Genomic DNA, 14,003 nt, shown 5'->3' with positions numbered 1-14,003 from the left:
CCTCTCTCTATACTCCTAATGATAGAATCACCCACTATTAGGAGGCCCCCACCCCCTGAGGAGTATCCCCTGTGCAAGAGGATATGAGCTCATCATACATGAAAGGGGTCCCTTCTAAGGGAGCGTTTCCCCCTTCTTCAAAATGATGTCCTCCTTCCCTGAGACCTCCATTCTCCGTGACAGCAGAGAAGCCATCAGCCTGGGAGTGGGATGGATTTCCACATGTGGTAGAACCAGATATGCTTGTTGACCTATAAAGTGACTTGTACCTTTTTAGAGAAGTGTATTCAAATAATAATGTTCTTGTGAAAAGTCTGTAAACTGCCTGTTGAAACCCAATCTTGGGCTTTTAAAAAATTCAATACTGACAGTTTTCTACATTTGTAGTACCATATTTGTTGCTACCACTAAGAGTAGTTGTAGAGGCTAGTTTTGTTTTTCCTGTGAAAGTTGTAGAAATGTTTGTGAATTTTTTTTTTTTAATGCAGTTTTCTGTTTTGACTTAACACCCAGCATATGGGTAAGAGAGCCAGTCCTGGATATGGGAACTGCATGTATTAAGCCGTGCTCAGTAATGAAGGTCACTGTGCAGCTTTGGGCAAGTCACTTTCTCTCAGCCTAATCTATGTCACTGGTCCCCGCCCCCGCTTTTCTGGAGAATAGCAGATGCACAAATATAATGAATACATAAGAGCCAATAACTTCACTTTTATTTCAGTGGTGCAGAATAAGTTGTGTGTTAATGTCATAGGTCTAGCTAGCAGCCTCAGGCGAATTACTTTGTATTTTCTCTCCTGCCCTTCACTCTAGAACAGTAAACATAGAGTCTTATTCCATTTCATCTCTGCAACAACCCCCAGTGAGCCTCATGAGATTTGTATCAACGTTTGTTTCCTTGTTCCAAATTCATATTCTCGTCATTAGAAAATATTGGCTCTGTGGAGTTTCAGCAAAAGCAGCATTTGTGTGAGAACAGTAACTGTTGATAGTGTCTATATAGCATTGGGTGGGGTACTAGAAGGAACATGGACACCCTTTAATACTAATCTGAATGCCTTTAATATGGATCCTTGTTGGTATGAGGCATGATGTGTGTTCATCATGGTGCATCTTCACACCTTCATGTGATGTATAACATTCTTATTCCTTGATGTGTACATGTTCTGGAGAATTAGCATAGGTGTTCTATTCTGCTCTTGTTCCCTTCCATAAATTAGGAAGTGCGAATAAGTTGTAACTTAGAGATACATTCCAGCCACCCAAGTGACTAGTCCCTTTCCCCTTTTTCTAGTGTTGCAAATGTAACCCTTCTCTGATCTTGAAGTGAATCCTAATTCAACATTTATAATTTTACATTCGACAAAGGAATGTGCAGGATATTCAGATTCCACGCTAGGCCTTACTCAGTAACACAGAAGGGGAAGTGGATAAGCCCATCCCAAAACAGCAAATAGTAGAGCTTCATTTAGAAGCCTCATGAAATAGTATCCAACCTGCCCCATGACATCATCTGCTATAATATCTTATTTTTGTTTAGTGCTGGAAATAGGCCTCAAAGGGTTCTGGAAATAGGTCTCAAATTCAGAATAATTACCACATTTTATTCTCCCTGCCCTAAGTACTTCCTTGAATGCTGAGAGACATTGAATGACTTGGAAAAATCTACCTCTAGACTTCATTAGCCCTGGCATACTTGCTTTTTGTGCATTTTATGTAAATAATACGTATGTGGGCCCCTGATCTGGATTTTGGCCATGGGGCAGGTACAGGAGCTTGAACTCTACTCCCCACCCCGCCCTTCCACTATGATCTTGATCTAAATCAGCCTCCCCCCGTGTATCCTGTTTTTCTCAAGGAAAAAATTGAATTTCATTAGTAGCTCTTTCTGCCTTATGGGAAATAGCACACACAGAGGCACCTGATCCAGATTGGAACCATGAGGGATTGGATTAAAGTACTCCTACCCCTGCCATGCTCCTAATCTGGATATCTCTCCACAGACATGTGCGTGCACGCATACACATACTCTCTCTCTCTCTCACACTCACTCACTCACTCACTCTCACTCGTTTGGCCCTCAGGCATGCATAACCATGGCCAGGTGTGCCTCCTTCAGGAACCAGAGCATTTTGCACACCAATCTAAGGTGGCTGCAACCTAAGATTCCAGGAGCAAGGCCAAGTCCAAGAGTACTCCCATCCTACAAACCTGATTCTTCAAAGGGAGTGCAACCCCATCCAAAACAGGCTGAATCCCTACTTTTTAAATCAATATCCTTACTGACCTGGCGTACTTCTGTCTTGTCTGGATTAAGCTTAACTGTGCTAGCTGACACATTCAATGCCTTACTGATTTACACCAGTTTAATCTGTTTTACATTAACAATTCTAGATCATACTAATATTAGCTATCTTGGGAGACTCCATATAGATAACACTTAATGCTAAAAGCAGCTGCCTTGAGAGATTTGGAATATTTACACTGGATTTCAATCTACATATTTTTGCCATTCTGCCAATATTATTTTTAAATAGTTGACTATTTCTTTGTGCTCAGAACATTCAAGGTACTGTATAGCTGGCCCAGAACATTAGTGAAGATGATCAGTGCTTCCAAGGATCTTTTGTTCAGAAAGCTGCATTGTAGGAACAGACAATTCATGCTCCCTCACTAGTAATCATCTGAAAACTGCCAGGGAGGTTTTTTATCCCTATAAAGTTGTCCATGCTAGTGTGGTTTTTTTAAAAGTTTAGTTCTAGTATTTTACATTATTACAAATTGCCCATTGCTTCTAGAAATAAATAGGTACTCCAAGATAGTTGACTGGAACTTAGGAAGCAAATGCTTCCTGCAGAAGGCACCCCTGAGGAGATGGCAGCTGCATTTGCTACTGCTGGAGCTTTATCCTAGTGTCGCCTTTTAATGGATTATATTTGTGCTTTCTGAATGACTGCTACAATAATGCCACTAGTTTCAGCACAAAAGTGAAAGAAAGCAACAGCTGTGTAAGGTTGTAAGAGGTCTTAATTTCCAATTTAAATAACCCTGGTTAGCGCTAGGCGGCCTGAAAGCCTTACAGTGGAGACTGACACCCGTGCTGCCTGGTTCTTAATTGCCTTGGTTTTGCTGTCCCGTACGCCCCTCCCTCTAACACACCCTCTCTCTCTCTCTGTTTTGTTACCTCTTAAAGAATGGTATGATATGCTTGCCGGCTATACATGTTGAGGGATACATATTCCTTTCCACTGGTTCTGGGGTCCCATTCTGAATGCAATGGACAGGGGAGGAGAGATTCTAAGTGATGCACCTGTCAGGTGCTAGGCAGATTGCACCATGTAATCCTGCAGCTGTCATCTGCAGTATTTGTCAAGGACTCCACTGGCCTGCTCCATTTCATCAGGGAGATCGCTAGCATTCATCTAGGCTGCTAACATTTCAGCAGCCATTAATCCTCTTTGTATCTTTAAGCACTATGACCACTGACAAGATTCCATACAGCAGCATGTCAAAATATCTCGAGAGAGAGAGCGCTTTGGTGGCTTGTGTGCATGTCTCTCTTTATTTCCAAACAGCCTCTGATCTATTGACTCAAGCCCTAACCTAATGGATAAATCTGTGTTGTGGTGTCAGTATTGTTGTTCAGGTGTGTCCCCCACCCCCCGCTGCTTTAACACAAGAAAAGTGCCTTGCTCTAAATGTGATTAATTTCTTATTTGTCTTGCTCTTGTTCTTCAGTCAAGCTTCTTATATCTCACCTAGAGCAATGTGTATTTTGTAGAGGCAGAATAAAATAGTCTTTGGGATGAGCTGCAAAAGCATTTCTGCACATCTCCTGTTTGCCTGTGAATGAGGCTGATTATGAGCTGCTTCCCATATTATGAAAATTAGCAGGTACATGCTCCAAATAGTTTGTGTAGCTATGGCATTCTCCATACTATGAGAGCGCTATACCCTCTTAATTTTATACACTGTATATAATGCAGGACCAATCATGGCTTTCCCATCTTCAAAGGAATGCAGGTACTTGCTGTTTATATAATGTGTTTATATAATGAGAAGGCTTCCACAACATAAGGACCAGGGTCTTGTCTGGCAAGTAGAAACATCCTGCAGAAACAGCAGATCAGAAAGCCACACTTTGGGTCCGTTCCCTCTTCTTTAAGTGGGCCATCCTTTGTCTTTTCTGAAACTGCCTTACAGCACCACCCTATGCATATTTGCTTAGAAATATTCCTGCGGTGTTCCCAATGAGGCTTTCTCCAACGTAAGGATGCCTAGGATTGCAGCCTAAAAGCAATAGTGATTAGGGCTTGATATCTGTTTGGGACTGACACGTACTCCAGGTGCCGCAGTTACTGAACAGGAACAGGGCCCATTTTCTGGCCACTATGCTTAGTTAAAATTGTGGGTTATCTGACAAGAGAGAAAGATTCACAAGTAACTAATAATTGCTTTCATTAATATTTTTAATTATTAATCTTAATGTCTCAATGCACTTAAAACTGACCTTGCCCCCCAAACACAACATCATGGTTGGTTCTGGCCCACCACGACATTTGAGTTGTGCACCCCAGTGTAAAGGAAGCCTGGCATAGAATAATTTTACAAGTTTTTTTTAATGAACAATTTTCTCCAGGATGTGCCTACTGGAAGAATACGATCTGCATCTCTTATATTTTATGGGTCTCTCTGTGGGTAAGATCAGTGTGTTGCCACTCCGCATATTATGCTTTTGCTGTTTGCAGATTGCAAAATGGCATTGCATGAACATTGGCCCTGAGATATTTGGCTGTTCCAGGCTGTAAAAACATGGACATCAAAACCATACGCTCATTTATTCTAATACAGATATATTAAATGGATAATAGGCCTGTGTTATGTGGTGCCAGTGGTAGCTAGTATCACTTCTGGCACAAATGGCAGCTTTGGAAGGGGCCTTTATTAGGATTTAGGGCAAAGGGATAAACCACATGCCACGGTCCAGTCCTGATTGGGCCTCTCTGTGTCTGCTAGTTCAAATGGGAAGCGGGGGTGGGTGGTGTTGGGAAGAAACGAGCACAGGGCCAAACTACATGTTTAATGTAATTTGTAGTTTGGCCCAGAAAGCAAGTTTTTAAAAAGGAGGTGGGTTGGCGGGGCGGGCAGCGAACATCATAAAATCAAGAGCATGTCCAAAACATCTCCTCAGACCTATGCCTGTTTTCAAAGCTCAACTAGTACCTTCCTCTTCATTCAATCTCTCAAGAGAACTTCTAATAGAAAGGTGATGGATAAATAAGTGGTGGTGATCTTTTCAGGATTTCTGAAAAGGATTACACCATGCTCTTGTACTCTCTATCTCGTATATGCCAAATTCCTTCTATAAAGGAGCATTCCAGCCTGGGAAGAAGCCTGTTAACTTTCCTTTCCCTCCCCCAGTCTTAGGTGGTTTAAATGCCAGGTTCACGCTGGGTCTCAAGTACAACATATTTGTTCCTGTTCTCCATTCCTGTTGCGGTTTCATTGCAGATTGTTGCTGGCTAATGGTATCTGATGGGACTGCTTCCTATTGCCTGCAAAATGTTTCATTTTGGTACCTTCCGTTCTTGCTTACTTTCCCTTCTTTTTGTCATCTTTTTGATCTTGCAAATCCAGGTCCTGTGAGAAATCAGACAGTATGAAATATGAAAATTGCTTGGGAAGTAATTGGAGAAACAGTGAGACTTATGAAACCCATGGAGATAATGCTCACACCTACTTATTCATAATATTTAATTTTTAATGGCAATTTTAATTAATGGAGCACAGGCCTTGCAGTTTTTCAGAGGCAAGTAAGAGACAGCAGGAAACTACAGGACAATGAAAAAAGCGGTACCATTAAAATCTGTGAACTCCACACTGTTGACAGCAGGTTTAGTGTGTACATTTAAGGCTCCAAAGCAAAATAAAATTGACCATTATGTAACAAATAAGCAAATAAAATCTCTCAGCAACTTGCTGCCAAAACGCATTTTGAGGTGAGGGCTCATCTGCGATTTGTCAGTTCCTGAGGCAGATTTTTTTTTAGTTAAAACCTGTGAAAACAATTCCCTGCTGTGGCTTCTTTGTGCAATGTATAAAGATACATCTAACAATAATGCTTTCGTATAGCAAGTTTGAAAGGAAAATCAAAGCATGCTTATATAAGCTGGTTAATTTATGAACTCTGAAAGAGGCAGGAATAGTCACAGAAATATGGACACATCCTGATTGAAGGTGGTGGTGAGGCAGAATGTGAAAAGAATGAGTTACTCTTTGTGTTTTGAGCCCTGGTTTGAGTCCAATGGCAAGGCATTGCAGGTGAATCAGCGAACACAGGAAGAAAACTTTGGGCAGATGTGGTATAGTAGGAAAGAAAGATCAAGAGGAAAAATAAAATGTGAGGTAATCGTGGTAAAAGCTGGAAACATTGGAACATCCAGAAAGGGAATGACATTAAATTATTTTTCTGCCTTACACTTGTTTTATTATTCCTTCTCCCCTTTAGATGCATTATTTAAGTTTGTGTTTATCAATTTAGCTTGTCACTGTTAAAGAGCAAGTTGTAGGATAAATGTTTCCATATGTCAGTTTTTATGTTTCAGAGCGAAGAGTGGCAATACTGTTTGAGCCACGGTTCCTCAGTGCACGTACTTGGGTATCTGGGAGTACACATCTGTCATTCATGCTACATTCCTGCTATAGGAAATGTGCAACAAACACAATTTGATGCAAATTATGGAGCTGCTCTTCAGTCAGAGTTTATTCTCTTGATCCTTAAGCCTATTTGTCTATCATATTTGTATTTTACCCTTCCTTAACATTGTTCACAGTGATGTACATGGTTTGTACATCCTGTTAGATCAGGTTTGAAGAATATATGTGGCCCAGTCAGCATCATGGCTGAAACTTGAATCCAGGTCTCCCTGGATCAAGTATAATACACCATACTTGCTGACTACCTGAGCTTTCATATGGCAGACTACAACACTTAATGAAGAATGTGTATTGGCTGCACCACTGAATCGAATAAAAATAATACAATCACAATCCTATTATGCACTACTCTTTAATATGCCTGTTCTACAGGTGGATGATAGATTTAGGCCCAGTCTATTAGTGGCAAACATAGAGAGAGAAAGCTGTGAAACAACATGTGGCATATTTCAAGGTCAGAAGCAAGTAAATCAACATATGGTTTGGGGAAGGGTGGACTTTGCCTTGGAGGTCTTGGAATTGAAAGGGTTTTGTAGGACAACTAAACTGATTCAGGAAATCCAGATCTGATCTGGAAATTCAGATGGCTGTCCAGTCTTTGCTAGACCTTCAATGAAGAGTCCATCCTTTCCCCCAGGTATTTGATTCCATGGAGAACCAATGGAACCAATAAGAAGCTTCTCCTAATGCTTAACCAAAACCTACTCTCCTAGTCCATTAGATCTAGTCCTGCTCTCTGAGGCAGCAGAGAATAAATCTTTGCCCTCTTTTGTGGTATTTAAAGAGTGCTATCTTGTCCTCCCTAGTCTTTCTTTCCCAGGCTAAACAAAGGTATCTTCATCCTTCTTCATAAGCCTTGTTTTTCAGACCCCTACCCATCTTACAGGAATTCTTTGTGGCTGAATCTTTAGTAACTTCTCTTTTAATGACATTTTTATTATTGTTTTATCAGAGATGAAAACAAAGAGACAAAAGAAAATAAGAAAGAAAGAAAAAGTAAAAAATAGTCAAAGCAATTACAATGATTCTCATTACAGTCTGTATACATCCAGCTGATTTCTTTCCGCCAACATCTCCCACCCCTCCTCTCCCACACTAAAAGATAAATGGCTGCAGAGCTAAAAAAGTTGACAGTATTAACAATAACAAAATTAGTGCTCCTGCTATCTACACAAAGTAATCTGCATTGAGTTTCTTTACAAGCAGAAAACAAATTTCGGATGAGGTACCAAACCCTGTGATATATTGAATAAATGGCTCCCATGTCTGAGAAAAAAAGTCATCACATTTATTCTTAATGTATGCAATAATTTTAGCCATTGATGCATATTCCCAGAGTTTGAGTGGCCAATCATCCAAAGTTGGAATCAGATTTGTTTTCCAACAGGAAGTGTAAAGAATTCTTGCCACCGAGATAATATATAAGGAAAATTCATTGAACTCTGCAGGAATATACGGTTTAGTAAAGTTTAGCATGAAAATTTCCAGAAGAAAATGAAAATCTATATGCAAGATTTGCTGCATCTTCGAATGTATTATTTTCCAAAAAATTTGGACTTGTTTACATGTCCACCACATGTGAGAAAAACTACCTTTCTGTTCCATACACTTCCAGCAGTCCCCAGGATATTCCTTGTCCATCTTTGAGATCATTGCTGGTATAAAATACCAACGTGGGTATATTTTATATCAGTTTTCTCTCAAAGCACTGTTCACTGTAAATTTTATATTCACTTTCCATTGAAATTCCCACTGTTGCATCTCTATTGTTCTGTTAAAATTTTGCATCTATTTTATCATACATGAAATTTTGCAAGTTGTAGGCTCTCCATTGTTCAAATTGTTTTGTATGTTCCTCTCCATGAAAATATATATTCAGTATCGAAGCTACAGGCAACAATGCTGGGCTTATCCTTTTTTTATATACTTATCCCAAACCTTTAATAAACTGTTCCTAATGGAGTGTTTTTTAATTTCTACATCCAGTCTCTTGATGTCTGTCCACAAATATCTATGTAAGCTATTAGTCATGTCTGACCCTTCCATATTTGTTACCCATCCATGTGCAGCCTTGATCCACTCTACAATCCATTTTAAACAACTGGCATGTTAATATAGTTTCAAATTTGGAATGGCTAATCCTCCGCATTCGTTTGCATCTTGCATGATCTTAAATTTGACTCTAGGCTTTTTATTCACCCAAATAAAAGAGTTAACCTGTCTTTGCCATTTGTTTAATGTCTTCTCTTTGATTCTTATTGGTAACATTTGAAATAAAAAGTTAATCTTTGGCAAGACATTCATTTTAATCATTGAAATTCTCCCCAGCCATGAAAGATTTAATTTTTTCCACTTGTTCAGATCAGCCAATGTATTCTTCCATACCTGTGAATAATTATTTTTAAATAAGTCTTTATTTATTGCCGTTAAATTAACCCTCAAATGTTTTACTGGTTTAACACTAAGCTAAAATCATGTTCGTTCTTCTAAGTCTCTCCATTCTTCATCTGTAATATTCCATGTTACCATCTGCATCCTGCTGTTATTCAGTTTATATCCAGAAACCTTCCCATATTGCTGAATCTTCTCCATTACATAGTCCAATTAGACCAGAGGTCCTCAAACTGCGGCCCTCCAGATGTTGCTGAACTACAATTCCTATCATCCCCGACTACAACGTATTGTGGCTGGGATGATGGGAATTGTAGTTCAGCAACATCTGGAGGGCCGCAGTTTGAGGACCCCTGAATTAGACCCTTGGTTTGGTAATTCTTAGTACTATATCGTCTGCATATAACTTTATCTTATGCTCTTGTCTAGCCATCTTAATTCCTGATATTCTTTCCTCCTCCCGGATCTCCCACACCAATGGTTCCAAAGCCAAGATAAACAATAAGGGAGAAAGTGGCCACCCCTGTTTGTACCTTTTGAAACAGCGCATATCTTTGATATTGCCCCATTTACTATTATTTTCACTTTCTGCTCCTGATAGATACTTTGGATCCAAGAAATGAAATTCATCCCACAATTCATCTTTTCCAACACCATAAACATAAATTGCCATTAAAAATTATCAAAGGCCTTCTCAGCATCAAGGAGAACTATCGGTGTTTCCTTTCCTCTTGAAGTAATATTCTGAATGGCATTCAGAATATATCTTAGATTGTCTTTCATATGCCTCTTTGGAACAAATCCAGTCTGATCAAAATGTATTATATCTGCTAAAAATCTCTTCAGTCTTGCTGCCAAAATAGTCACAAAAAGTTTATAATCCACATTCAGTAATGAAATAGGTCTATAGGATTCAGGACGAGTTGGGTCCTCTCCTTCTTTAAGAATCAATGTAATATAAGCTTCTTGCCATTTAGCAGGTATATGGTAACACTGTTGTATTTCATTCATTATCTGAGTCAATGGTTTGACCAGTAAGTCTTAAAAAGACTTATATTAGAGAATGTTTAACACATGGTTTACAAAAGCAGTAGTGAATAGAGTTTCCCGATAAAACACGGCCGCGTACCAACGAATGTGTGGTTGCAAAGGCAGAGAGAATACATCACTGTACGCAAGTCCCTACGGGTTTGGGTAGAGTCCGGTTAAAGGAGTTCAGTAAGCGGAGTGTCCAAAAGGTCCAAGGGAGGGACGAATCCCAGCCTCACCTTGCGTGTGGCCGGCAGGGCCGTGCCAGTCTTCTTCTGCCAATTGCAGCCTCTGGGCGTGGGTCCTTGACGGTGAAGGGTCTTCTCCAGGTCCAGGGGGTCCTCTAGGGGCGTTGTCAGCAGGAGTTCCTGGCGTGGTCAGCCGCTGTGCTTTAATACAATGCCGAAAATCCATCCAGGCCTGGCAACTTATTCAGTTTTAATCCTTGTATCACCACTCTAGTTTATTCCTCTGTAATTGGTTTATTTAGCATCTCTCTTTGTTGCTCAGTAAACACTTTAATTTGTGAATTATCTAAATATTGCTTAATCTTGTCCTTATTTGGTGATTTAGTTTTGTATAGTCGAGAATAATATTCCACAAATTGTTCCAGCATCCCATCCATAGTCGAGATAATTTTTTTGCCATTCCATATTGAAGTAATAGTCTGATTCTCTTGCTCTTTTCTCAATTGGTATGCCAATAATTTATCTGGTTTGTTTGTTTGTTTATTCGATTTCTATACAGCCCTTCCAAAAATGGCTCAGGGCGATTTACACAGAGAAATAATAAATAAATAAGATGGATAAGATGGAATAAATAAGATGGATTACCCTTCTCAAAGTATTTCTGTTTGGTAAAGTTCATTTTTTAAAATAAGTCTCTTTGGCATATTAAATGTACTTGTTTTCGCAGCTCTTTCATTTTATTTATTTATTTATTTTGAAAAATCTTCTCTTTCAGGAACTCCAACCTATCTTGGGCTTCTTTCCCCATAAATTTATCTAGCCATGGTATCCTACCTACTGCATTTCTGGGCTTATTAAAATCAGCTTTCCTGAAATCCAAGGTGCATGTTTGGCTACTCTAAGCTTTTGCTTCCCATAGATAAAGAATTCAAGGATTATTTGGTTACTTGTCTCACTCGCCACATATTTTCACTACTTCAAGCGTATTGATCAATTCCTCCTCATTGATTAGAGTCAAGTCAGTGATAGCTGATTCTTTCATTTCTTTCTCTACTACTGAAAAAGAAAATTGTCAGGAATTTTTGTCACATGAGGCAGGTAGACCAGACCTCCACTCTGGACTTAGTGCATCAGCCCACCTTGGAGGACTGGTCCACCTGCTGATCCTAATTGGTAGATCAGCTTTACCTGGGAAAATGGCACTAGAAACTGCCAGTTTTTCGTTGAAACAGTAGGCTTGGCCACTGTTTTGACAAAAAGTTTCGGCCATTTTGTTTTGAGCTCAAAACAAAATGCAAAATCTTCTTCATGCACACCTCTACTACTAATTCTTGTTTCCTTGAAGTATCTGTAATTTGTTTTAGGAATGCGTCATCCACATCCTCACCTTGATATGGTGGTGTGCTATAGGCTCCAACTGCAATATGATTTTCGTCCAGATGCTCTCCACTGTGCTAATATATTCACTTTCTTGGATTTATTTGCACATTTTGATACATAATGTTAATCTCCTTTCCTTTTTGTTGCCTCCATCCTTTTTGAGCAATTGCTACATTTCTGTCAGTGGAGTCATTCCACCAAGTCTCGGTTATACCTAACAAGTCATATTTACTTTCCATACTAGGGGGTCAAGTCATCTTGTTACATAACTGTCCCAGTTTTTTCTTTGCTTAGTTTAAGGACCATTGTATTAGGCTTCGCCACTTTGAAAGCTTGTCTTTTTAATGCTGAGTGGTGCTGTTCTTAATTTTCAGAATACTGAACTCTACAAGCTGACTTCAGAGCAATACAATGAGGCAGTCACTAATGCAGAAGATCGGATCAGGTAAAAAACTAATTTTTAGCTTTTTCAGCTTTCGTCTTGATGCAGCCTTGGTACATAAAGTAGGAGAGGTGTTTCCATAAAGAGTTAGTGAGATGTTGTACTGAGAGGTACGAGTTGAGAGGAGAGCTGATCTTGTGGTAGCAAGCATGACTTGTCCCCTTAGCTAAGCAGGGTCTGCCCTGGTTGCATATGAATGGGAGACTAGAAGTGTCAGCACTGTAAGATATTCCCCTTAGGGGATGGAGCTGCTCTGGGAAGGGCATCTAGGTTCCAAGTTCCCTCCCTGGTAGCATTTCCAAGATAGGACTGAGAGAGACTTCTGCCTTCAACCTTGGAGAAGCCACTGCCAGTCTGTGAAGACAATACTGAGCTAGATGGACCAATGGTCTGGCTTAGTATATGGCAGCTTCCTATGTTCCTATGAGTTCTTCTCTGGTCCCACCCCATCAAAATTTGCTGTATGTCCAGATGGGGCTGCAAGAGCCAACTGTGCCGCTCTAATTTGTGCTCCTCAGGGATTTTCTAACCAGAGCCAGCCAGAATAGTCCTCCTGCATTAATCTACTTCCAGAAGAATATAATATTGATGAGTAGGAAGAACATCTCCTGGGACTGTGTCAGAAAATGAATCTACACTGGGTCCTGAATCTGTCATCTCTGACTTTATGAGGGATTTATCTTATATACCATTGCCCAGCTGGCCAAAGATGAGAACTGCAGAGAAACCAGCAAAGAGGTCTCTTAATAATAGGCCAAAGCAGGCAATGTAGTTCTCTATGACCTCTATAAAAACTTCCAGGTCAGGCTTGCAAACTCGTGCATTCCTCACTGCTGAACCTAAAGGTCTCTGTTCTGTCCTTCTAGGTCTCTCTGCTGCTTTTGATCTAGCTGATCATGGTCTCTTACTGGATTCCCGATATGCCTTAGGTTTGCATGACTGTGTCCTCAGATTGTTCTCTTCCTGCCTGTTTAATCATTCTTTCAGAGTTTCCACAGGGACACATACTCTCTTTCCTCTCCATCAGGATTCCTCAGGGCTCAGTTCTTGGATCCTTGCTATTGTTTCTCTACCTGCTGTTCTATTCCATACTGTAACTAAGCTCAAGTACATGTAACTGAAACATTTTCTATTATTCTCTTGCTTACCTCTACTTCTGTTATTTCCTTGTGTCCATATTTAGATTGTGAGCCCATTGGGGCTTTGTACGGTACCATGCACATGAGTGGGGGGAGGATTCTGTGTCTCCTGTCCCTCTGAAAGGCTGTATCATAAGAACACTGCTGGATCAGACCATGGCTGAATGGGGATTTGAACTCAGGTTACCTCGGTCCTAGTCCAACACTCTAACCAGTGCACCACACTGGAAAGCTAGTTCAATTCCTCATCTTTGCCTAGCCTTACCTTGGCTCCTGCCTCAGCTTTTGCTTCTTCTTTTTTTCACCCCAGTCCTCTCAAATGTGACAGGAACCAGATTTGACTGACTAGCAATATGGACACTTTGTAGTCGTCATGTGGGATGTGTATATTACCCACATATAGACTGGGTAAATTCACAGTCAGGTAATGACAGAGAGGTCAAATTCCTAGATATGCTGAATGACTGTGCCCTAGAACAGTTGGTCTTAGAACCAACCAGAGAGAAGGTGACCTTGGACTTAATTCTGAGTGGCATCCAGGACCTGGTGCAGGATGCCAGTGTCATCAACCCTTTAGGGAACAGTGACCACAGTGCCATCAAATTTAGGATACATGCGGGGAGAGAATCACCAAGGAAGACTAACACAGACATTTTGAATTTCAGAAGAGGAAACTTCTCCAAAATGAGGAGTATGGTGAAAAGAAAGCTGAAAGGGAAA

At 40.2% G+C, this 14,003-nt stretch overlaps 1 protein-coding gene across 3 annotated transcripts in view; it reads left to right on the top strand.

Moving 5' to 3' along the window:
- Nucleotides 1-14,003, top strand: part of CHCHD6 (coiled-coil-helix-coiled-coil-helix domain containing 6) — a 320,698-nt gene that overhangs the window by 195,703 nt on the left and 110,992 nt on the right. For all 3 annotated transcript variants that reach the window (XM_053301294.1, XM_053301296.1, XM_053301295.1), the window contains one exon: nt 12,077-12,147. In XM_053301294.1, coding sequence (XP_053157269.1) covers nt 12,077-12,147 — 71 coding nt within the window. The remainder of the gene's footprint in view (nt 1-12,076; nt 12,148-14,003) is intronic.

This window comes from Hemicordylus capensis, chromosome 2 (genome assembly GCF_027244095.1).
Source record: "Hemicordylus capensis ecotype Gifberg chromosome 2, rHemCap1.1.pri, whole genome shotgun sequence".
Lineage (NCBI taxonomy): Eukaryota > Metazoa > Chordata > Lepidosauria > Squamata > Cordylidae > Hemicordylus > Hemicordylus capensis.
The sequence above is the reverse complement of the archived record's forward strand: the minus strand, read 5'-3'. Positions and strand labels throughout refer to the sequence as shown.